Source organism: Phycodurus eques, chromosome 22 (assembly GCF_024500275.1).
Source record: "Phycodurus eques isolate BA_2022a chromosome 22, UOR_Pequ_1.1, whole genome shotgun sequence".
In the NCBI taxonomy this organism is placed as follows: Eukaryota; Metazoa; Chordata; class Actinopteri; order Syngnathiformes; family Syngnathidae; genus Phycodurus; species Phycodurus eques.
In genome coordinates this window covers 8815431-8842354 of record NC_084546.1, presented here as the reverse complement: position 1 = coordinate 8842354, position 26924 = coordinate 8815431, and the positions used below count along the sequence as shown (strand labels likewise).

At 42.3% G+C, this 26924-nt stretch overlaps 1 protein-coding gene across 8 annotated transcripts in view; it reads right to left on the bottom strand.

The window, feature by feature from the left end:
* Positions 1 to 13399: 13399 nt before the first annotated feature.
* Positions 13400 to 26924, bottom strand: part of il17rel (interleukin 17 receptor E-like) — a 27163-nt gene continuing 13638 nt past the window's right edge. For 3 of the 8 annotated variants that reach the window (XR_009767641.1, XR_009767645.1, XR_009767646.1), the window contains 2 exons: positions 17852 to 18010; positions 13400 to 14343 (listed from right to left, as the gene is read on the bottom strand). Coding sequence is in view for 1 of the 8 variants with exons in the window: in XM_061668521.1 (XP_061524505.1) it covers positions 17950 to 18010 (61 nt within the window). In the remaining 7 variants the exon portion in view is untranslated. Of the gene's footprint in view, positions 14344 to 17250; positions 18011 to 20148; positions 20293 to 26924 lie in introns of those variants that run through there. The other 5 variants (XR_009767642.1, XR_009767643.1, XR_009767644.1 and 2 more) reach the window with 5 other exon arrangements.

Sequence of the window (26924 nt, the reverse complement as noted above, 5' to 3'; positions counted from 1 at the left end):
AGTCTGAGGTCCTGAGCACTCTGGAGAAGGTTTTCATCCAGGATATCCCTGTACTTGGCCGCATTCATCTTTCCTTCGATTGCAACCAGTCGTCCTGTCCCTGTAGCTGAAAAACTCTTCTTTACCTCTCTCACCAAGGCTCTTCTCCACCGATTGCTCAGTTTGGCCGGACGGCTAGCTCTCGCTAGTTCTGATCATCCCAAACGTCTTTCATTTAAGGATTACGGAGGCCACTGTGCTCTGAGGAACCTTAAGTGCAGCAGACATTTTTTGGAACCTTGGCCAAATCTGTGCCTTGCCACAATTCTGTCTCTGAGCTCTTCAGGCAGTTCCTTTGACCTCATGATTCTCATTTGCTCTGACATGCACTGTGAGCTGTAAGGTCTTATATAGACAGGTGTGTGGCTTTCCTAATCAAGTCCAAAAAGTAGAACACCATTGAGGGGGAAGTGAGGACAAGAAGAAGGAAGTGTAAAGGATGCCAAGTATTACATGCCAAGCTCGCTCCCTGGTCACCCATCAGTCTCTTTGTGCCTCAGGGAGGACGGGGAGGGGGTGGGGGGGCACTGGTTCACACCAGGCTGACACAAACCCAATGCCCTTACACACACATTCACGCACGAACGTACACACACTGGACGGAAAATGTGTTGGCGAGATAGGTTTCAGTGATGGCACCCACGTTCTGATAAGTGATCTAACCAGAGTAATGCCTGACATGTAAACATACACACACATACTGAAAGCAAAAGCCCAACAAAAATGCAAATATAATTGGTAGTTTCTTTTTTACACAATTTTAACTTTGAATTAATATTTAGTCAATATTAGGGGAAACGGAGAAAACTAATTAAAAGACCAAATGTGGAAAAAATTTGGGAAAAACAACTGTTTTAGGCACTCATATTAACCTGTAATGTAAGCTTTCAAATAGTTCAGGCCTCAGTGGAGACGTTAGTGGTTTAATTCAATTCAGTCACCTTTATTTAAACTTGTGGGCCACTGAGGTTGCCCTCATTTTCAGTGACGATGAGCAAATAAAAAAACAAACAGAAACAAGAAAAGCAAAGCAAGAAAGAAGCCATAAATTAGCTAAAACAATTCCAGGAAGTTTAAAAATAGAAAGCAGATATTTTGATTAATAATTTTAGAGGCAGAGATAAAACATTATCACGGTTAGGGGCTTTAGTATTTAAAATGATTAAAAGACAGTTCCAGGTTTTTTAGCGCTTGTGGTATAGTGTCAGCTGTGAACAATATAAAATGGTACCATCAACAAAAAGATAATAGTAACTCTCAGGAGACACTATATTGTTAATATAAATCGAACAAAGCACCGGGCCCAGAATTGACCCCTGTGGGACACCCTTGGTAACAGGTAAAAGGTCCGACTGGACACCGCCTAGTTTCAAATATTGAGACAGACAGAAAACTCTGGAACCAGTTACATTTAATGTTGTGTAGTTTACTTAACACGAATGAATGCTCAACAGTGTCGAAAGACAAGTTCTCAATAGAGAATAATGTAGGCAAAATAAATTTGCTCTCTCTCTCACACACACACACACACACACACACACACACACACACACACAAACACACGCACGCACGCACACGTACGGACACGCGCACACGCATATCGTATTCTGGACCGGTCGTCTGCCCTTCCTCTCCCCTCTGACACAGTGAGCTCCGACCGGAAACTCAGCTCCTTACCATTCTGCAGAGAGAGGAGCTTTTGTCTGCACTACACAGATGCCCCTTTCTCTAAACTCTCTTCTGTGTGTGTGTGTGTGTGTGTGTGTGTGTGTGTGTGTGTGTGTGTGTGTGTGGCAAGTGCAGATAAAAGTGAAGACTGTCTGAGACAAGAGAGGAAAGTGGGTTTACAGTGGGGGGGGGAAAAACTCTGAAAAAAGCCCAAGTTGGAATGTTTTTGGAGCACATTTAAAACATGCTGTCAGCCCCAAAAACCACAATGCAAATGAGCTGAAGTGTTTGGGATGACATCACTGTGAGTGTAATATAAAGTTACTTTTCACTCGCGTTGCCCGAGGAATGAGAGTTTTGTCAGCGCCTCACTGTCGTGTCGCTTTGAAGCCGAACAAGAGGCGTCTTATTGCCGACACGTCTCCCGCCGTCAGATTTGCCACGCCACTTTCAGAGGTGAAAGTTGAAGAGGGAGGCCAGTTTTTGAATGCATCTGAGGGGGGCCATCCCACTGTCTTTGAGCATTGCATGATGGGTTGTGTTTCACTCAGTCATCAGCTGTTCAGTGGAGTTTTTTTAACTAGACCGCCACCAAGGTTAAATAATCTTTGAAATTAGTGATATGATCGATGGTGAGTTATGGCCATTTATGATAGATTGAATTCAACTGTCCCCAAATTAATTTTAATAAAAATAATTGTTATTCCTGGGTGGAAAATTCATTTCTCTATACTTTCTTGCAAATTTAAGTTACTTATAAGTAATTGAAGGACAGCCCTATAGATCACACATACACACACGTGCATGTGGCACAAATATAAGAGCAACTGACCAACTGCATCACTGTGTGGTACGGAGCCTGCACCGCATCCTGCCGCAAGACTCTCCATCGCATAGCGAGGGCAGCTGACAAGATCATCAGAACCTCGCATCTCTCCCTCCAGGACATTGACAGCACCCACTTCACCCACAAAGCCCTCCATATAGCGGGGGATGCCACCCATCCCTCACACAGCCTCTTCAGTCTGCTGCCGTCAGGACGAGCCAAGTCATTCATCAGGCTGTCAGGAATCTGAACTCTCTACCCGCTGTGCCCCCTCTACCTCTTCTGTCCTCTGCCCACCTGAACTCTGATGCCCCACATACACACACGCACGCGCGCACACACGCACACACACACACACTCGATTTAGGGTCGCACCAGCCACTTTACCAACATTGGGGTTTTGTCATCTAATTTATATATATCTTATTTGCCTTGGTTCTCTGACCTTGACTATGTTGCACACGTCACCTGATCTTTCCACATGCAATTAATACTTTTTATACTGTATTCAGCAGTCACATCAAATCAATAACTAAAACTGCCTTTTACCATCTGAAGAACATATCCAGAGTGAAGGCTTGCATGTGTCAAGCAGACCAAGAGAAGCTCATGCTTTTATCTCAAGTAGACTTGGCTATTGTAATAGTCTTCTGACTGGACTCCCTAAAAAGAGCATTAAACAGCTACAGCTCATTCAGAATGCTGCGGCTCGGGTTCTGACTAGAAAAAAAGAGGTCAGAGCATATTACTCCAATTCTAAAGTCTTTTCACTGGCTTCCAGTCAGCTTCAGAATATATTTTATAGTTCTGCTACTGGTCTATAAATCACTAAACTGTTTAAGTCCTGAATACATGAATGAAATGCTAATGGAATATAAACTCAGTAGGGCTCTGAGATCGACAGACTCAGGTCAAATAGAGGATCACAGAGTCCAAAGCAAACACGGTGAAGCAGCATTTAGCTATTATGCTGCACACAAATGGAATAAGTTGCCAACAGAAGTGACGTCAACCCCAAGTGTGCATGTTTTTAAGTCCAGTTAAAAACTCTTCTTTTTTCCCATGCTTTTTTGAGCATTTCCACTTTTATTTGATATTTATTGCACTGTATGCTGTTTTAATTGAATTTGTATTTTTGTTATTTTTATTATTTGTTTTTGGAGTGTCTTTGTAGCACCGTGGGCCCTTGAGTACCGTAATGTCAATTGTCTTTATGTGTTACGCATATTGAAGAATGGAAAATAAAAGCACCTTGACCTTGACTTACAAAAATGTTTTAATATCTAATATATTGCACTAATTATATATACTATTTTTATAATACAACAAGCACATCATAGTGTAAATATACAAATATATGGATCTATTATAGTATATAGCGTAAGAATTATTTATCAATTGAGTCATTAAATATCATATGATAGAAATATACACACAATGTGTACCAGCCCTTATGTGCAAGCACGAAGGACAAGCAGAGTAATCTTGTTATAATGACGCATTAGACGGTAAAAAGCCTCGCATTCATCACAAAAGCCTTCTTTCAGGGCACCAACAAATAAAACAAAAACAAATACAATTAACACGCTCTTAGTGTACTGATATAAAGCAGGATGGAGCTGTTTAAACAGCTCAGCAATCTACTCTGATCACCAATGCATCATTCATGAGCAGGACGGATCAATAACCGAGCACGCGTGACGCAGCACACGCACTGAGCAGTGCCTATTAAGATGTTTCCTGCCCGATTTCCCACAGTGCCCGGCAGCATCGACATACAGTACAGCAGAGCCACACCCGCCCTCACTGCAGCAGTCTTTCCACCTAGGGGCATATGACTCAGGCCCTCTTGTACAGTAAAGTCATCTCTTATGTGGCAACCATCTGGGATTCATTTCCCCACACCATTTTGGAACAGCTGTGGCCAAAGCTTTCATGTGTTGCGGTGGAATGCGGCACGGCGAAGGTAAATTACAGGGGAAGGCGGAGCGCCGTCGTAACTCGGGCGGCCGCTTTGGAGGTCAATTTGCGCAATGAAGCCCTCTGGATTTGGACATTTTTCATCGTCCCTTCTGTCTCACTCCGACAGATGTGGCCTCAGCAGTCACGGGCCATGACAAGCGACTGGACGAGACGACTTGCCACTGGTAGCTTGAAAGAGGCTCGCATGTTTGACTAGTTTGGGAACATATTCACACAAGTGTTGAATAATCCATCACTCAAGTCATTCTGGGAGAATGGCACATCTTCCTTTTTTTTTTTTTTGGCATATAATGGAAAATTGACTTTTTAATTGCTTGTATACAAATAGTTGGGTCTCTGGAGTGCCATCAAGTGTGAAATAAAAAAAAAACAAGTCCATTTTTTTATCTGCCTTTGTCTGAAAATATGTCTGTGATCACCACGTACAGACAGTACAGTATACTGCATGGGTGGGTCACATTTTATTTTTTTATTTTTTTTCCTCTCAATGATCAGATGGGCCACATCATTTTTATAACTTTTTTTAATAAAAATGTAAAAATTGTGCAATCATTGTTGTTTTAATAAAACTATTATGCTTAAAATGTTATTGTTAATTACAATTAATCAAACAATTAAAAAACTAAATGAAAATGTAAAATGGTTGACTAATATTTGGTATTTTAAATGTATTGTCTATACTATAATTGTTTATCTATTTTTTACATTATTCATATATATATATATATATATATATATATATATATATATATATATATATATATATATATATATGGATATTTTTATTTGATCTCATCTTAATGAACCAATTACTTAAATAAATTTTAAAAATGAAACTATGAATTATTAATTATATTATTTTAATTTTATTTACTTAATGTAAAATGTTTTACTTAATAAAATAACTCATGCTCATGATTTTTTATTCATAATTTATGCTTTTGCATTATAATTTTACTTGTTTTATTTTTTACTACTATTATACAATAAAGAAATTTAAATGGTATACAAGACAAACCCATTTACCCATTTGATTTGATTATTTATTTATTTAAAAACAGTAATTCATGCTCATTTTCAAATTATACTATTTCAATTATTTATGAATAACTGACAAACTATTTAATTCAATAAATAATAAATACTTTTTTTTTTTACATTTCCAAGCAGTTTCCATCCAATTTTCAGCACAATTGCAATTTTCCGCCCAGGTCCCGATGTTTATAAAATCCTACTTCCTGCAACAGGAACCATTTCCGACCCTTTAAATACACTTGGGGTTTGCAAAAGCGCAGTTTAGAGCTTCCTTGCAGGGCTCCTAATGTTGTTTTAGTGGGACACTGCCAAGAATCAAAAGCCTGTGGAACAGATTAAAGTCGTACCTCGCGTAATGTACAGCTGTGAAAATGGTCCCCCGTTTAGATATAAATATCGACTATTGGATCGCGTGTGCCAGGTCTGTTCCGGAACATGATGCATGTGTGTGTGACCGTGGTGCGGTACCCGTTATTAGCTTGTGAGAGAGAGCAGGTCTGAAGTGTAAGGTAAAACCAGCGGTGGGAAGTAACAGAGTACAAATATTTCTTTACTGTACTGAACTTGATTTTTCAGGTACCCATACTTTACTTTAGTGTTTATTATTCTGATGACTTAGTACTTGTATTCTCGCCGTCTAATGCCTGGATCAGACAACAAGATATTCGCCCCGTTACTTGCTATCGCGAATAAGTTATCAGTTTGGGCCTGACATACAGTATTTTGTCGGGAATGACAAAACTCCCTGGAGTGTGACAATCCACGATCAACGATTTAGCCCTAAAATGCCAAAATGAAATACGAGCGTGACTGATTTTTTTTTCCCGTGCAGTGCGACATATCAACAAGAACCCTCCGACATAGCACCTTCCCGTTGATCAGTAGGATTGCGCCTTGCAAAGGCACCTAGCCCCCCTTGGTTGCCGTTGTCAACCTTTAGTTGCACGCACAACTCATGGTTACTGAAACTTTAAAACATGAATCGACAGAACGCTGGCATGTTTCCCGCACAAGCTAGCTAGGTACATGATGTTATATTGCCTGCTTGGGAAACGCACAGGATGTGAATTGACAGCACAAATCTTTTTTTCCCAATACAAAAAATTGCCGCAATCAAAACTAGCGCCATGGTAACGGGGCTTTTTTTTCCCCCAGTTATCATTCAAATTTTTTGTTAGTCAGTTCACAACATTCGCAAAGCTGTGAGGTAAAGTTTTGTTTCGCGTGTCAAGTTATAAAAAGTGTATTGTATATAATGGACAATAAAGATGTATTTTAAGTACATTTCTGTCATGTACTTTTATACTTTTAAGAGGTTAAAACAGTACTTTTACCAGAGTCCTTTTTTTTTTTTACACACATTATCTGTACCTCTGCTTAAGTACAGAATGTGAGTACTTTTTCCATCTCTGGGAAAAACAGTCAATACTGAAAAAAAATGTTGAGATACGAGTCGGCACACGTCTTCATTTTTCTTTTTCTTTCCCGATCAAAGGAGACAAGGGTTAGCGTGTCAAAGCCAAGCGCGACGCTAATGGACGCTTGGATAAAAAGCTTTTATCAGCCGCGTTCAGCAAAGTCATCACAAAAAGGCCAGCACAGCGTACAGTTCCTAAACAGTAACATCATCTTTGTCCTTTTGATGCGAGGCCAGATTGTTCTTGGAGGGCACTATCTGCTTCATTTACATCTTATCAGCACTAATACCTCCGCCCAGCACAAAAACAAGTGCTTGCATGAGACTCCGCAAATATTACATGTCGGATTTTCATGAAACTGTGGGAAGGGTAGTGCAGACCAAAGACGAACAAAATGAATTATGGCCAGGATGGTTGAGACCAACACTGCAAATGGTTCTGTCCATCTACACTGGTGCCTTGTCAGTCACTGCGCCCTCTGATGCAGGCCATTTTTACTCCAATTATTATTAGCCCTGTTTGACCTATAAAGGGATAGGACACACGTGACACAGGAAATGGTGCGGAATAACCACCATATTCATATTAAGCAGTTTAGCTTGTCTTTTTAAAATACCACGGATAAGAGGACTTGGGGGGGGTGGGGGGAGGTACATTTCTCCTGTAGCAGGAGGCGGGAGATTGAGGCAAGGGAGAAGACACAAATGCTGCAGAGATTGCTTTGAAGGTGAACGTGGGCGATTGAATGTCCCTTACAAGCACCATTTCTTTTTTTTGATGAATACAAAACTACGATCGTAGGCTCACAGGTGTCACATTGTCATTTTGGAAGATCCAATACAAGATTACAGTGAACCCCTTTTATCAGGGGGGGATACATTCCAGATCCACCTGGTGTTGGTGAAAATCTGTTATAGACAGACCTTGGAATTAAATATAAAAAAAATAATGTACCGCTCCCACAGGCTCTAAACACATTTAAACTTATTCAAACATTGTTTTAAAGCACATTGTAAATGTATTTAAACACCCAGAAAAGGAGTCAGGTTGGCCGGTTAGTCTGCGTGTAAGCACCTGAGTGTGAGTTGTGGCCTACAGCAGCCCCTTGCGGGTGTTCTCCTTTTGCATTTGTGCGCATGACACTTTGTCCCAATCAATAAGCGGCTGAACGTCCATCCGCGGTTGTGGCTCTCCTTGCCCACTTGCGAGGCCATTACAGTACAATAATGACTCTATTTCATATCTCCACTTCACTCGAGCGCCAGCATGTGAAACACACTAACATTGTCACTTGCAACACAAAGCAAATTGAAAAACGTATTTGTGAGTACATGGTACCACTGTAATTTTTTTTTTTTTTTGTATCTGTGATGTAGGATAATTGTGACAATGGCAACAATGAAGCAATAAGGTGAAGCATGCTATATCAGTCCCACCATGTGCACACGACACAGTAAATCCATTTTGGGGCGAGAGTTATGTGAGTGCACTGGACGCCCCCGTCTTTTTTTAAATGGTGCAGTAGAGCAGCGCTCCCGCTGTGCATGTGCTCTAGTATCCTACGCAGAGAGAGAGAGAGAGAGAGAGAGAATTTTGACCGAGCGCCAGGCCGACCTCGTTTCCCCCCACTCCGCGTGCGTGTTGCAGTCGCACTGTAGTGGCGCTCGCCCAACCCAGCTCGGCTTAGCTCGCAGCTCCCGGATCTCCGCCCTGCAAATTCGACGTGTAACTCAAGCCGCACTGCCACTGGCCTGGCCGATCAAAACTACCTCACGCACACATAATGCAAACAATCCGGCTACTTAAGTGATCTTGTCATGTAACAAAGGTTTGCATGAGGCATCTTCAACAACCACAGCACAATGAGTAGGCATGCGTACTATGTGTGCTGTGCTAAAAATGATACAAGGACTAATAATAAGACTATTGGATGAAGTAACACACTGATCGTGGGTGTGTGTGCATCACTGGCACTCTTCTTTTCCCTACAAGGAACTCATTGACCTGAATCTGTGCAGAGCCGCACCCCTCCTCATGGCTGCTGCAGAGACTGGAGACAAGAGACAAGAGAGAGAGCGCGAGCGAGAGCGAGAGCGCCTCTGGTGGCCACACGATGGAACTATGGCGCCACCACGGAGGTGCACTGATTCCCACGTTTTATGTTCCAAATTTCTCATTTCACAGTCAACGCTACACACGCCGTAAAAGCAGTCTGACTACTCTCGGCTTCATCGTGGAGTATAAGCGAGTGTGTTTGTGTGTCCGGGTTGCAGCGGGTTAATCTGTCACTCATCGGATGAACTCTCGTGTTGAATGGATTAGCCTTTCGCTGGTTAACTGGTGGACCACAATGGGGATTATCTTTTCTCAGTGGTGGGAAGTAATGAAGTAAGAATACTTTGTTGCTATACTTGGGTAGATTGAAAAGGCTCGTTTATAGCTTTTTTTTTTCAACCTCCCTGAATGAGGACACGGCATCAAAAAGACGTAAGCGAGAGGTTAAATCAAATCCGATTTTGATAGCTTGAGATTTTAGGGTCTTTAAGGCAGATAAACATGAAGCAGAAAGACAATGGCAACAAATTCATAAAAGCAGTATTAACTGTCCAGGCCCTGATTCAATTTATTTATTTTATTTTATTTTTATGTTGTCAATTACAAGAATGTTTCACGGCGAGTACATTCTGTCTTGTGCCGGCCTAAAAACCACAAGCTTCTGGCGTTCCAAAATTCTGCAAAAACAGAGTGGTTTTTTTTTTTTTTTAGTTCTAATTCCCAAATTTAGCATTTTTTTTTTTGTTAGTCCCCACAATTAGTCAAAATGACAAAACTCCAGGAACACGTTTAGACTTTAAGTTGACTCGACCGGGTACCAGTACAGTACTTACCGTAACATGCCGATAACGACGCCATCATGTCTCGTAATCGTGATGAAAATTAATTTGAATCAAACATTGTTCAAAAACAATATTATATCAAGGCATAAGGTTCACACAAATATGCCACTTAGTAACAACCTGAACATTTTAACAAGCAAGTTTTGCAACACATTTCACTTAAATGTAGCCGACTGTACAATGTCAATAAATACATTATTGATCCATTATCAATCAACTGCTTACTTCTCACACCCTATGAAAGTTAAATCAACAACAACTGAGCTTATGATTGATTGAATGTATACCACTGAATTGTTTAAACCGTCTAGTTACGTTACTTAGTTGTACTAAAACGTTCACAAGCGCGCCATTTGTATTTGTGATGGTTCCAAAGCGATCTATAAAACGGAATGTTCGACCAGCTAGCTAAACTGTTCAATTAGCTTACCTGTCTTTGGGAGTTTTGGAGTGACGAATGACGTTCGACGTCGTCGTTGTCTTTAATGCGCGAGTTGCAAGCCAAGCAAGTTGGCATCCTCTCTTTTTTTTTTTGTTGCAGACTACATTGACAACATTCTTGAATCCTTGAATTATCTTCGGAGCTCCTTCCATTGTTGTTCATGCGGGTGATTACGTCACACTGTCCAGTGCGCAACGATGCAGACTGGGTTGCCAGGCCCCACCCCCAAAAAAAACAACAACAACAAAATACATTTCTTTCTTTAAGAAAAAAAAAATAGGCAAAGTGTCTTGATTAAAATTCAGATTTACATTTAGCATCTGTACGTGTGTGTACTGATGCAGTCTGGGTCTGTCGCACACATTGACTTCCTAAATTTCGGGTTGCGCTTAGTCCAGGCCATTTTGTTTTTCCACCTTAATTTCATTTGAGTTGATCTCGGGATTTAAGACGACACGCATTTAGTTGAATAACGGAAGCTGAGGAGTGTTCTATATCAGGATTGTGGCGACTCGGCTTTCTAAGTGCATCCCAGAGACAATCAAATTTGCCAGTGGGAGTTGGGCTTTTAAGCTATAAATAAGGAAAAGAGTCACAGAAGCCATCTTTTTAGGGAATAATCATGTATTTGAAAGAGGAGCAAAGTCTTTGAAATGACAACCGCGTTGACGACAGAACCAGACAAAGGCAGTGCTGTTGACGCGTTGCATATTAATCATCCTTCGACAGTATAAATAATACTCTTGCGCACGTTTATATGGAGCCAGTCAACTCTATGCAGTACGTGAACAAAACTCATGTTTAAATGCATCGATAATGGTGCAACACAAATATCCAACTCGAGGCCCAAGGGGCCAAATCCGGCCCGCCGCATCATTTCATGTGGCCCGCGAAAGCAAATCATTTGCGTCAACTTCCAAGAGTCTTGCTAAAATTTGTACCAAAATTTCAAATTGTCATATGCAACAAATAATGTTGAGATATTTCAAGCATTTTTTTTCTCACCAAGCCCATTTTTACAGGAACTTGATGAGGGTGGGAGGGTTTAACAGTAGCCCTGTTTAACGTCAAAGGGTGCTGGAATCCAACGCCCGTACGGGTCTTCTGTATTTCACGAGGACTGACTGTCAAACATTCAACGAAAATCAATGGGAAAACGTCGAAGCGCCCTTAACCAAATGTTGTGTCATAAAATGAGACCAGAGACAAACGAATCCACATTAACTGCATACTATTTATACTACTTATCTAAAAATAGATGTGTATATAATTTGAAACATTTTCATTTTAATATTTTACTGTCATTTTCATGATTTCACTTGCTTTTCAAGGAGCAGTGAGGCGCCACCCTCGCGCCCTCTATTGACCAGCTGCCACTGAACGGCGAATACATGTTATTGTCTGGTGAGTTCTCCAGTGGTCGTTCGTTATGATGGAATCAGCTTTTGTTGTGTCTATTTGTGGCTTGGAATCACATTTGCACAACTGTTCTGTCAGGTAGAAGATCACATCAGTGGACACGTGTGTACATGTGTGTGTGTGCGCGTGCGTGCGTGTGCTTGAGGCGGCCTGTGATTGGCTCGCGCGGCACACTACCCCCCCCATCGTCCGAACCCCTCCCCTTTGCCTCTGGAGCGACTGAGACACATGGCCCCGGTCGCCATGACGACGGTCACGTCAAGAGGCTAGCCCGGTGTAAACATCTCACCCCCCCTGCGAACCTCTACCTTATGCTTCATCTATCCTAACCTCCTGCCGTACTTTATCTAAGTCAGTTTTTTGTGCGACAACAAAATTACATTTCTCATTTTGTCATTTCACCTTAAGACCGTTTCCAAACCTTTATTGAAACAAGACACATATTTTACCATCGACAAATCTCATGGCACACCAAACAAAAATGCCCCAAAAATGATAACTCGTCAAATAACGATGACCTTGTTCCGATTTATTCACTCCGTTCGAATTCTGGGCCTGAGTACTTATAATTCTGTTTGTATGAATAACAACAGGTGGATACCCAGGTTAATTTTCGGCGTAACCGTTTCCGCTGTCAATATGTTCCAAACTACTGGGACGCCATCTGATTGAAAAATAACCTGTTGTTAAATGTGTGATAACGTGGGGTTGTGTAACTGGTATATTCAATACTTCGGCACAGGAGCTTTTTGGAGGTCAAAATGGCATCAAAAGTTGTTACTTTTCAAAAACGAGGAAATACTGTCCAGCCAATGCTGCGGCATCCCGCCCGCTATGCTCATCGATTCAACTCGGGTTTGAGTTTGAACACATGCACCACACAATGACCATAAAGGCTTACTATTCTAGACTATGTTCAATCTCTATCTACAGTGCTTTGTTACATCTGCAGTTGTTTTTAAAGTCAAAAGTTGACCTGCACAGTGCAACTGCCAATGGCTTATTAAATCCGATATGGATCCTTTGATCTGTCAATTCAGCGCTGACCGTGGCGCAAGTCTGCGAGGAGATGGGTTAGACCCGGCCTTGGTAATTTCACGAACCGCCGAACGTTCAAAGGTCGGATGTCTGCACTGGTCTGAGCTAGTTCACAGCCGACTTCAATCCTGTCCAATCGAAGCGGCTCCTCTCGTTCCCTTTAAAAGCGGTGCAATAGTTTCGCATAGCTCTCTATATGCTAAAGAGGACACAAGGATCTGTACGTGACTGGAGCGTTCAACGTTAGCGGGTAAGCTTATTAAACTCCCCATTCGTAGGTCAAATACGTCATTTCTGCCATGTCATTTTAGAGCGCCACCAAATGATCCAGCGAAGGAATGTATAGGATAGTCACTAAATATAAAAAATATATATTGAAAACTATCGATGTGTCAGAAGCTGATAGGCTTTTATCAGCTTTCTGTTACCTCCTCTTGTCGTGCCTTGGGTGAAAATTACCATTTTTTTTTTTTTTTTTGGTTTCAACCCAAAAATAGTTGTGGATTATAGCTTTAAATTACACGCCTCTGCGTGGATTTCGAGTGAAGGAAATGTTGCATGTGCCCTGAAAGGCACACATCCAACACACAAATACTGCAATACACTTTTTTTTTTGGTTTTATTAAGCTTTTGTACAATACAGTGCTATTTTTCTTTATCAACAGAAACAAATGTGGTGTTGTTTTGCAAGGTTGAAACAGCTTAATGGCATTTCAGTGGGAATGAGTGCTCGTGGAACAAATTAAAACTCCAACAACAAGGTAGCACATTATTTGTAAAATCCTTTGAAGACCAATTAAGTGAAATTAGATCATTTCCTGCAGCACAGTGGTTGGAAATCACTGCCTTAAGGCCACCTTTCAGCTTGAATTGACACCTGTTATTGGGTGTATTCACTATAAATCAAATATACACAGAGTATGTTTAAAACGAGGACCGCCGACTCTTTCTGTTGATGTATTGCACACAGTGCCTGTCATTTATTATCCCTATTAAATCCACGTTAGGTGGAGATGAGGATTATCGTTGAGCCATCAAATAAATCAGCAGCATTAAGTGAGGAACATATTTGAAAAGGATTGTCTTATAGACTCCAGAGACTGACAATGTCCTGATATCGTTCTGGAATCAGTTTCATTATAATTCCCTGCCTGCCCACTCAGAAAACACATCACTTCAGGTGATGCGGTTGCTGTGGATTATCTCAGGTTCTTGGAAAAACTCCACATGTGCACTTCCCGGACGCGGAGCGGTCGTCACGTTGCGGACTGACCGGTTCGATGTGACTCACTCCTTCCGATAAGAAGAAGGGCGAAATGATGGAGAGTGGAAGAGCCCCACTTTACACGCTCAAGAGTGCAATCTGTTATCAAGGCAGTCTGATTCCAAGATGATGCGGAGAAACGGGGGGAAAACCTGCAGTGCAACACAGGTTGAATTATTCATCGGAGAGACAGAAAGGAGGAGAGAAGGTAAGGGGAAGGGATGGAGGATGCGAAGACGGAGGGAGGAATGGAGGAAGGGAGGGGTGGCGGAGGAGTCTGAACTCGCTGTTCCCGACAGTCACGTTCGCACTGTCTGAAACAAAAAAAGCACACACACCATGAGACTTCAAAAAAGGAAGATATTTAAGAAGGTACATCGTGAGCACGACACACAGAGACAAAACGCATCGCGGTTGGCACATCACACTCTAAACACATCAAAAGTCTCAGCGGGGGAGGGGGGGGGGGGGGGGGGGGGGGGGGTGGAGGAAGCCTCAAACGCCGCTCACATGCAAAGACACAGACAGACGTGGGAGGTTGTTAAAAAAAAAAAAAGATGGAGGCAGACATGGAGAGGTCAAATGAGGAGAAGGAGTGAGGAGGATGGCGAAATGTCAGAGAAGCACACACAAAACTATACTTTCCAGACAGGATCTGAGCTTTTGGTCTCAGCAGGGAACGTTCATCCGCTCAAAAAAATAAATAAAATAAAAAATGGCACATGCGGTACAAAATGTACACACAAGACTGGGTGAGGAAGAGAGCGTATAAATGCATGCAGCAGGGAGGAGGAGGAATTGGGGTGAGATAGACAGCGCTGCTGCAGTGTCAGCGACATGTCTCCTACTGCATCACACACACACACACACACACACACACACCCCAAAATAGACGTAGCATGCAGAGAGAATGTCACATCAATGCCAAGAGCAGTGCCAGACACACCTGCGTGCACACACAATGTCACATTTCACACGCTTCCATTTCACTCTACTGATATTTCCCACTTTCTCGGGCCAGGAATAGATATACCGTACTGTATTTCAAACTGTATATAGGCCAGTCAAGAATGGGAGGACATTTGCTGTCCTCCACATAAAATTTCTCATAATCCAGGCACTAAATACAGAAACATGTACTTGTGGATTTTATAGTTGTCGGCAGACAAAATGTATTTGTTGCTGTCATAAAAGCGATCCCTAAATGTTATTTAAAATTAGGGCCCGACCAATATACATTTTTTGAGGCCGATGCCAATTCCAGTATTTGGCAGCGTAAAACTCAGATAACCGATTAATCGGCCAATGAATTTAATAATATATAATGAATAACATTACCTCTTTTTAAGTCCCGTCACGCTTAAAACAATAAATATATAAATTGCGGGCAGAACATTTGACTCTTTCACAATACTTTATCAACTAATATTTGTTTTACTTCACAAAATGAGGAAAAACTGGCCAAAACATCTGCCAATTTGGGGGATTTGAAAAGGGCTATCGGTTGATTCATCGGTCGGGCCCTAAATGACTTTATTCGGTGCTTCTGATTGGCTGATGGCAGGGTTCCAATGAGCAAGAGCCAATGGGAGCCCACAAAGCACACCCGAGCTCCCATACGGACAAAACGCATGGCGTGGGTAACAAACAACAGGGAAACTGACATGACGGGACTCAAGAAACGTGACCTATGACCACAATGATCCAACACAGAGTGACAGAAAACAGGGAACTAAATACAAGCTGACGAGACAACGAGGCACACCCGGACACGACACGAGTGGGTGTAGGGAGCTGATCGGGAGACACAAGTGTGAGGGCTGACGAGAACACGTGGAAACGAAAACCCAACGAGCAAGACATGGCATGAAACAAAACGGAAAAAAAATGGAATCAAAACAAAGTCAACAAAAAGACAGATTATGACAAATGCATTAATTTGTGTGCAGGGCCGTTTGATTGGACTGAAATTAGTGCATTTTCTCAGTGCGATTTCATGGAGCTCGTCGGTGAGAAGGCCGTAGATCCTGACGGCCCACCGCTGGCGCAAATAGATAACAACGTGTGAGTCAAAGTTGACGAACGATCCGACGAACTTGCCGCCCGTTGGCTTTGATATTGCCCATTAGCTCGGTGGCACGGGCTGAGCTGCACGCCCATATAAGGGCATCTTCACCCCCCCCCGTCTAAAAATCTAAGTCCCGTCAGTTAAGACCATGATCCATCCATACGGGCTGGCGCTAAGCTCAGCGGCGTGGTAGCCACAATATAGCGTGACTGGAGCGTATTACACTGGACAGCCCCCGTTGAGTGCGTGTCAACTCGCATGTCTGTGTGTGTGTGCGCATATAAGTGTAATTACATGTGCGGGAGGCTTCGCATGTATTCAGAAAAGCTGTGGATGTGCAGCATGTGGGAACTGTCGTGTGATTGCGTGCACAATTTCTACACACCCATCTGCGTGTGGTCCTGTTTGCACGTGCACAGAAGCATTTTGTGTGTGCGTGTGTGTGCGTGGATGGAGCCTATTACAGTCGACCACTCACACATTCAAGCAGCGAGATGAGCAGCCATCGTTGCTCTTCCTCCCGCTGAGCACGACAGAAGCTTGTGGATGGGAAATCTAAAAATAACCGATACCATGTATCGAACGGCCGACCGTTGGTTTGCAATCGAACAACCGGTACGGGCTGTGTGAAATTAAAAAAAAAAAGCCAGCCCCCCCCAACCCCCCCCCCCCCCCAACCTTCCCCACCAACGCATCTCTCAAACACTCCCGAGAGAGCAAATGCGCTAACGTTTGTACTGCTGTCAATCAGTTGGCCTGATGGCCGTCCTGTCCGTCCCGCCGCTGACCAGTGGGTGCTAAAAATGCTCCATTTGTTGGTTCGTTGCTGTCGAAATGATGGATTTACCATTTATTTGACAGCGTGAAGGCTGGATTTCTGACAAAAGGAACATATACTAAAAGAGATGGAAAATGAACCTCTTGGTATGAATTCATATTCATACTTATTGGCAAAATCTGCTTTGCTGCACCTTCGTAATCAAGACACACTTTACACAAATGAATTTAAAAGTTAAATGTCGCTATTAAAAAAAAAAAAAAAAGAAGCAAAGATTCAAAATAAGAAAATATGGACATTCAATGTAGATGTATTGATGTTTTTCCTTATTCAATACATTTCTTAAAAATATTGTTTAATGTAGGCGTAACAGTCATCCACATTTGTGACATGACACTGGTGATAATACTCGCGCTAGAACCATAAAACACCTCGAAATAAAACGAATGAAGAATTTTGACGACGTAGGCTGCAAATGAGGACAACTTTATTTGATTAAAAAAAGGGAGTTTTAAAGTCAGTAAAAATCAGGGATGTGATGTTGCGTATAATAGATTATTATTTGCTTCGGGTGACTTCACCCAGTTGTATCATGTGAGGCCATTTAAGCCCATGTGGTTTGGTCTTTCCACAGTACTATTCATCACTTTGCTCGCGTTTGTAAAATAAAGACTGACACCGTTTCCTGGCGGTCAAGTAAACTTACTGTGTTCAAAGTCAACCGTTAATTACAGGTGAAAGCAAGACGTGCAACGATGTGGTGAGACGTAAAATCAATGGCTTTTCTCAGAAAACGCATAAACCGGGCTTGTTTAGTGGTGAGCGAACGTCAATGCTTACTGATGTGCGCACATACAGTAAAAGCAGGACAATCTATATTTAAAATATATATACCTGGCACTCTTTATGCGGGGATCTCACATGCAGGGTGTATTCATGTGTGCGATTGTTCTGCGTGTTTACAATGGCACCTCACATTGAGGTTCGTCCGCCTGGCATTGCTGCGCTCCAACCGGCGCCAAGTTCCACACTCCGCCACACGGCTGCCAGCCTCCGCCGCCATTTATGGTGATTTCAAAAATCATTTTCAGCAATTGTCCTTGGCACTTTCCGTGCTGAGGGAGACGCACAGAGCCTGAAAAAGAAAAGAAAAGCGAAACTGGCATCAAAAACAGATTTGACGTGTTTTTAAAAAGTGATGATGAAGACCTGTAATTTGGATTTTTTTTTTCCAATATTAGTCTTGAGAAGAACGATTTATGCTGCACGGTTCAAGTGACACGATTCACTTCTTTTTTTTTTTCTCGCTCTCAAGTGGCACAAATCATGCGTCATGGTGGTTTAAATAGAAAGAAAGAAAGAAAAAAAAAAAAAGGTGTGGGATCGAATGAAAATGTGGATAAAATCCAATAGGTATCAGATATGTGCCAATGTAAGTGCAGCGTAAACAAATAGATTGGATAATGCAACCTTGGTGTAATCAAAACCACCAACTGGTGCTATATATATATATATATATATATATATATATATATATATATATATATATAGGGATGCCCAGATGTCCCTTTTGGTCAGCTTTTCTTGCTTTTAGTCATGCAACACCGTCACATTCCTCCAAGAAGCGACAGTTATTCAATCAGAATGGCCAATGATCATAAAGCACACGCAGCGGGATTTAAATAGACCCGGCTAACGAGAGAATGAAAAGCATGTGGGGCAGATCGATAATCACAAACGAGTGTCGCGGGGGGGAAAAAATTAAATCAAATAAAAAAATAAAAAATAAATAAATAATAAGAAATGGAGAAAAAGCCTGGAAATAAGAGCAAAAGGGGAATAAAAATGGAGTATAAAGTCCAATAAAGCAACATGCTAGTCAGGAATATGCCACTAATAAGAAAAAAAAAAGTGGCAAACGGTGCATTTTTTTTTTTTTTTTTTTTTTTTTTTTTTACAATGAGTGTCATATTGGAGGAAAAAAAAAGTGTGGAAATGGGAGACTTTCCACAACCAAGAGTAAAACCACTGGAATGTGTGCGGGTTGGCTATGCCATCTCATTGGTGCCATGAAAAAAAAAAACATTTAAATAAAAAAAGAATACATTATTATCACATTTACTATTTCCATCCTCTGTGATCAAGAAATGTACGAGAACTGAAAATACATAACTCCCTGTGTTATTTTTTATTATTATTTTTATGTTAAAAAATATTATTTTCACAAGCTTTAAAAAGCAAACATAAGCGAGCTGTAAATGTCAGAAAAGCACGGGCGATATAAGTGAGACGTAACTGTGCAAAGTGAGAAAAACAGTGGGAGGAAAGACAAATGGAACGCACAGGCACACACATGCACACACACACGCGCACGCGCGCACGCACACACGCACGCACACTGAGGGAATATTACTTTCCACTCAGAAGTTAAAATACGCTGTGATCATCGTGCAGCGTGTGAAACTACGCTTGTGTGTATTTTTTTCCCCCCAAAAGGACAAAAACCTCATGGGACCGTTGCAATGACTGTAAGTGATGATTTTTTTTATTATGATAAAGAAAAAAACTAATCCAGTGAGCATGGTGGACAAGTGGTTACACATGTGCCTCACAGTTTTGAGCTTTGGGGTTCAAAGTTTCCATGTTTCGCCAATGACAGTGGGTGTCGAACGCATTTGTTGGTACGGTTTCTCGAGAGGATCATATGAATGTCTCATCATCGTATTCACTATTCAGGGCCGGCTGGTCAATAGAGGGCGCCAGGGTGCCGCCCCACCTCTCCTCGAAAAGGACAGAAGATTATACGAGTAAAATTGATTCATTTATCTCCTCTGCTTTAGGGTGCATCAACATTTTCTCATTGATTCTCATTGAATGTTTGACTCGCAGTCCTTGTGAAATGTAAAAGATTTTGCCAAGGTAGGGTGTCCGACTCCAGCGCCCTTTAACGTTAAACTGGGTTTTCCCCCCTCCCCCTCCCTCCATTAAGTTACTGTAAAAAAAAAAAAAAAAAAAAAAAAAAGGGGGGGTTTGCAAAGAAAAAAATGCTTAAAATGTTACTTTTTGTTTCATCAGACAAATTCAAATTTTGGTACGGATTCGAGCAAGAGTCATAGAAATCGCCACATAAATCAACGTGGCGGGCCAGATTTGGCCTTGAGCTTGGCACCTGTGCCCGATGAGAATAACTTGTATATAAAATGGATGACAAACTAGTCCACCAGAAGTTGCCTTTCGACTTGTGTGTGAGCATGTTTTTGTCTCTCCTCCTACTTTGAGGTCAATATTTCTTGAAGAGGATCCTATCGCTCCGTTTCCCAGGACAGGCACCTGCTTTCACTCCTATCTATTTGTTGTTAATTCCACTATTATTGGACGTCTCATCTTCTCTATTCGCCTCCTGCTTGCAGTCAGCAGCTGAAACCACAAAATGTGAGTAACGTGCATGTGTGCGCGCCAGAGAATACGGGCAAGAAATGCGAGCATGTGGACGCGCGTGAGCGGCATCAGTTGACGGAGCGCAGTCAGACCAAAACAATAACATACCAGCTTGCACGTGCGCACACGCACACACACACACACACACACACACACACACTCTCTCTCTTTCGCACACAGCTGTGAAAAGTCAGCCGCCTTCCAAGGTTTGCCGCCTTTGTTTTGACCTCTCCGATCATGAGCCAAAAAAAATAATAATAATAATAATACTTGGACATTTGCTCGCTTCATTTGAATCCTTTCTTTTCTCTCAGGAGTCAACTTTTTTTTGTCTATAAACTCATTTGAGAGCTCTTCAATCCTGTGAGTTTTTGCCTCGTATAACAAACTCGAGTCAAACTCAAGTGGTCTTGAGTTTTCTTTTTTTTCTTTTTCCCCTTCCTTGCCCTAAACCTTCATATTATCAGCCCATACTCCCAGATAGATTTTAAGATTTGGCCCACTGCTGATAGGATTAGGAGAACAGATCAGTCCTGAGAGGCCTGGATTGACTTGGGTTTATCCCCTCCACGACAAAGACTACAGATGGTTCCTTTTGTTTCACCAGGGAAAGGTATGAGTCTACATAAGATAAATACAGAAACATGATCTCAGGCAAAACTAACCAACCCCTGGTAAAACAAAATGAGTTGCTTCAGTGGGGGAAATACTGATTTGATCCACTGCTGAATTTGTACGTTGACTCACTTCAAGAAATTAACTTTCTAAATTCTACGGTCAATTATTTAATCATGGTCTTCGGCAGATGATCGGTCGAAATTGCGAAATACTGGATTTGATCACCTACAACCCAGCCAGAATTCCGGCTCCCACTGTGTACTGTATTTTTATTTAAAACAACTCCCTAATAACCAACATATATACTGCAAATGCTAATGCACATAATGGTAATAATGAAGATAATTGGCGTGACCAATCCTAAAGGTCTTGTTCGTAAAACAAGCTTTAAAAGCTATTTTCTATTCGCAGAGGCCCTTAAATCGGCAGCCTTCTTTTGCACAAAGTGAATTTCTGCAGTCCTACGACAGGCAGACCTTGACTTGATATAAATCCAGACTACTTCGAGGAAAACAAAAGATTTTGGACTTGTTTCTCTTCAAATGATTGCCTGCTACCTCCCAGGCACCGTGGAGAATCTTGCCGGTCGGGTCTCTGCTCGGTGAACTGGAAAACAGATGTTGTCGCCGTGACCTGGAGAAACCTTTTTAATAGCCTTTCATCCCTTTTCTATCTATTCAAATCCACTCCCGATGAAACTCGGGGATGGAGCGGGAGGGGGGAGGGGGGCACTAAAAATGAGAGGGTCTCGAGAGCTGGAAGCCGGAGTAGCGCGAATGGGTGAGGCGGAGGAGAGCGAAGAATCATTTGCATTTGTCCCAGTGTGACCTGATGCATACATACATTGTTTATTTGAATTTGATGATATTTGTCTTTTGTTGTAATGCTTAAATGTGTAAAAAATAAAAATAAACATCGTCAAAAAGAGTCGTTTTGATTAGGGTCCAACCAATATGGATGTTTTTTGGAGGCCGATGCTGATTCCAATATTTATAGGGTAAAATTCATATATAACCGGCCGATGAATAAAAAAATATATAATGAATAAAATAACTTTTAGTATTTGTTTGACATCACAATAGAGAAATCAGCGAAAATCAGGTGATTTTTTTGGCCATTTTTTATGTCATTATCTTTGTGTTGTGTTCATGTGCAAAATAAAAAAAATATGCAAGAATCAGCCGATTTGTGCCGACTTGAAAAGATCTCATATTGGCCGCTGGATTAATTGTTCAGGCTCTATTTTTTTTTGTATCAAATATAACATTGTACAGTGCTATTTCTCTTCTTAAAAAACATGTTACAAAAAAATTTTGCTGTTTTTTTTGGTGGGCCTGGAACAGATTCATGGCATTTCCATTCATTTCAATGGGAAAAGATGATTTGAGGTACAACCAAGTTGCCGTTGTATCCTGTAAAGACACAATGACTATCAAGCGCAGATTTCTGTGATACAGTGGGGATTTCCACGACTGAAAAATGTTCCATATCGAGGGCGCAAACGATGAACGGCCAGATAGCAGATAGGGGGAACGGTGTACTCCGTTTGAAGACCCTCGCCATTAGATTCGTACATGTATGTGTCACGGCGTGCCCCAAATAACACGGTTGAGGATGTGGAGCCTAGCGCCACTTTGAATTGTATAGTCATACTCTTGGCCCCCAGCCAAGGTAGACCCCGATGTTGACACGCACACACACACACGCACGCACGCACGCACGCACGCACACACACACACACACACACACACGCACGTGCACTTTTAGAAATGGGAAAATAGGGATGCCCTTTACTCTTTTGGATGGAAAAAGAAATACGTTTCAATTAGCACTCTGGCCCAAACTCACCATTGTAAACAATATGTGTTTGTGTGCATGTGTGTGCGTGTGTGGGTGTGTGCACAAGGGGCTTGGAGGGCTTGTGAATAGGCCCATAGAGTGACTAACCACAAGCCGGCCATTACACCTAGTTACAGTCACCGCTGGATCGACAAGGAGACAGACAGTCTGCAACAGTGACAGAACGCCACTGTGCGTGTTTTCTAAGTTGCGTGCGCGTGCGTGTGCGCGTGCGCGCGCGCGGCGACGATTAGCGATCGGGGATCCCCCTGAGTTGCCCCCGGTGTGTTTAACAGAAAACGTGAACGCTCCCGAACAAGGACGCGAAAGAGGCAAAAAGAGCTTTTCTCTCGCAGTAGAAAGAGTCCACTGTAACCGGGAAAAAGGTTCCAACTCCTACGCCGTCTCCTCCCCAGTCTGCCCACTCAATGGCGTATTATTCATCTAGCAGAGGTTACCTGAAGTGGTAATTTCATCTTTTTATGTTCACTGTGTTTCATCATTACCTCCTAATTTGTAAATCAGCTTATATGTCCCAGCGGGATTGCGATGTTTGCACAGAATTCCCTACCTGGAAAAAAACCTCTTCAGGCCACTGCAGGGATGACTTGAGTGCTACGTGAAGTCCTCCCGGTGCATCAGCAGCCATTATATTTACATGACGTCAATAGCCATTTCCCACCTCGCGTACCCCCGTTAGTGGACTTACATCCTTGTGGAAGCGTTCCAAGGGAAGCCCATTTGAGTTTGGCGAGAGTTCGGTGTGGAAGAACTTGACGTCAAGTTTCGAGAATACCTTTGGGATTGACAAAGGCGCGCTCAAAATTCTCCCATATCAAAGCATTTTGTCCGTATCAGAAAATGGCAATGAAATGTATTTATTGTCCATTTATGACAAATCATGTAATGATATAATATATCGAATTATATCATCACATAATTAGACCATTGATTTTTTTTTTTTTTTTGGTAAATAAAATAAAAACATTAGCAAAATCTGTAATTTTTAAAATTGAATCTGCAAATAATTGCCACTCGTTATAACAGCCGCAATTTTTTTCCCCCTGCCGAAGCTGCGAATCAGCAATGAGTCTTGTTAAAAAAAATAATCAGAATAATAAAAAAAGTGAGTCACACCGCGAATGAGCAGGGTTCAACTATATGACAATTTCATTCATTTGTCCATGAAATGTTCCGTTTCATTGATAGATTCGAAGTTATACACCCCCATGGAATATGGCCCAATCACAGCCTCCATCACGTGTGCGCTCAGAAGATGTTAAATCGCTTTCAATAAAACCAATAATGGTGGTTATGAAGGCCAGTTAACACCTCGTATCAATAAAACTCCCCTCCCGAGTGTTTATTACTGCCTCCACATTCCAAAATATGACACATGCATGCCTCTTTCTGATCCTCTTGTGTTCATTTCTCCAATATTCCGTTCTCCGTCTATTTATACACAGCTAGTGACTGTTCCCCTCTCTCTCTTGGCTCCCTTCAGCGCCTCTTTTGCCAGTGGACGGCGTGGCCTGAAATGGAAAGTCTATACATGCTGCCTGTTTGTGAGCCCCGCTCGAACAGCTCAGCGTTTATAATGGTTTGTTTATGTCTGAAAAAGGCTTTTCCACAGTAACCCACTGTCATGCGCGGACCCTGGCGGGTAGCGGAGGAGCCCAGGCGCACGCACACACGCACTCATACATTGATGATTATTAATTACACCATTTGAAAATGTGCACATTAATGGAGAGTTCTACAATTTGACCATCTCGTCCAATTTCGCAATCAATTCACACCATTTGAACCTCAGTTCGCTCGGGCTACTTTTTGTGACGTTCCAAGAATTCCCAATGTTAGCATAATTCCATAAATCCAAATTCGACGGAGACGTGTGACAAATTCACATTCTGTTCGGCATATCAGCAATTCGACAAAATTCCACAGCAATTCATTTCGGCATCAGCTCTTCAAGCATTCCCACGCAATTTGGACAGAAATTGCCTTCTCGATTTAGTCTTATTATTGTAATCGTAGGTCGTACCACTGGAACGGGAGGGAGGAAAAAGCCAAGGACGGGAGGTGGAAAAGAGCTCGGGGGAAGGTAGAAGGCTTATTATTGGTCGCTGGGAAGCCTGGAAAGTCTGCCTTCCAGGAAAAATAAAATGTTGGTGGAAGCGGCCTGTGGCTTTCCGCGCACGTGCGCACCCGCCGGTGTGTGGCGTCGTCGACAGCAGGCCACACCGTATGTGTGCATGCGTGCGTTTTGATTGACAGGTGCCAGCTACCTGGCACCGGTCTGCGGCGTCGCTAATGGAGGAGGAAGAGCGCAGGGGGTGGAGTAGAGCGCGACGATGGATGGAGTGGTCCTCGGTGACAGGCGCATGTGTGTGCGTATGTGGGGGGGGGGGGGGGGGGGTTCAGTCGTTAATTGCCCACTCATCTATAACCCGCTGAGCTGAGGTAGGGGTGAGGGGGGGCATGTCTGCCATCTGCTCTGAGTCCTGACCACCCCCCACCACTCATCCACTCCACCCACCTCTTCTCCTTGCACATCCACTTCTCCCGCCATTTATTCCACAGTGAAAATAAATCCCCCCCCCCCCCCCCCCCCCCTAAGCGCACAGATATGTACAGATACACAGTGTAATTTAAAGTGAAACAAAACAAAAAAACGCAATCAGTTATGTATGCAAAGATGCTCATTTCAGGCGGTGCACGATGGGAAGAAATAAGAAAGAGTGTGTGGTAACAAGCGGCTTATTCTTTGTGTCTCGATGTATCGATGCGGTGATTGACAGTTCAATGAACTGCGGATCGCCTGCGTGTGCGTCTTGAGTGAGTGTGTGTGTATTTTGCAGGCACAATTGCAGAGTCCTCCAGATCACTTCCTAATGAAGTTACGTTACAGTACGTTACGTTCACGTCGCCCCCACGGTTATGCGACTAATATACGTATCTACAATCAGCAATTATAATGATGTCAAATCCAATTCAAGCATAACTGGCTTCAGAATGTCTATTCGATCCACCAAAAATGCCAAGACATTTTGATTTTATTAGTGTAAAAATGTCGACATTTTTTAACTCTTGATCTAAATCTAAAGGTGATCCAGATTGAGCATTTGAAACTGTTATTCATTATTATATACAAGAACAACTCATCTTACTTATCGCTGCCAAATTCAATTTGAGTGTCACTTGCTATGTAAATGCGTCGGTGCGCATCTGATCGTGATTCCACTATGAGCACCATTTTAAATTCTTCTTCAGACACCTTAAGAGTTACAATTTTCAAATTTAACATGAACTCCTGAACAATCAAATGTTGACACTTGCTTGGTTGATTCTGTCAAATCCAATTTAAGCGGCATTTGTAATGTAGTCGCACTGATCTTAATTTCATCGGATTACTCCTATTTTGACTCTTTGGCTCCGCTTCATTTTAAATTTAGGATGCCTAAATAATGAGTACATTGCTGCACAATTTGAACAAAATAGTTACCTTTGTTCAAATCCAATTTGTTTGTAATTTGCTAAGTACATGCATTGATCCAAATATGATCCCGATTGCACATTTAGCAGCGCCGTGGCATTGATGGGTCCCAAGGCCCTTCTAGGGATTGTTGTATAGTTACAGGACATTCGGCCTCAGGGTTGACCCTCGCGTCCGCGCTGAACACCAGAAGGGTTGGACACACTACGACGGGAACCAATCGACAAAGTCAAAAAACAAAAAGCGCTCGAGACGATCGAGCAGCTGGTCTGCGCGACGTTAGTTTCATATCCTTCATGGAATTGCTCATCTTGACAGTTATTGATCATGTCCGTGATCATATCTTGTACAATAGAAATAAACGATCAAAGATGAGCCACAAAGTCAAGAAAATGTCCACAGGCACAATGTACATGTCAAAATGAACGTCGCCACTTATTCGTGATAACCGCAACCTTGGACAATAGAAATGAAAACACTATGATGAGAAGTTACCTGTGAGCGCTATTCAAGCTTGATGCGCCGTCATGTGGGACCGTCACGTGGATACGTACGCGCAATAAAGGAAAATGTGTGCGAGCCTCAGCTGTATGCTCCCGGGGTGGGGTGGGGGGGGACGGGGACGCACGCTACGGAAAGGTCTGAGGGCCACTCGGGG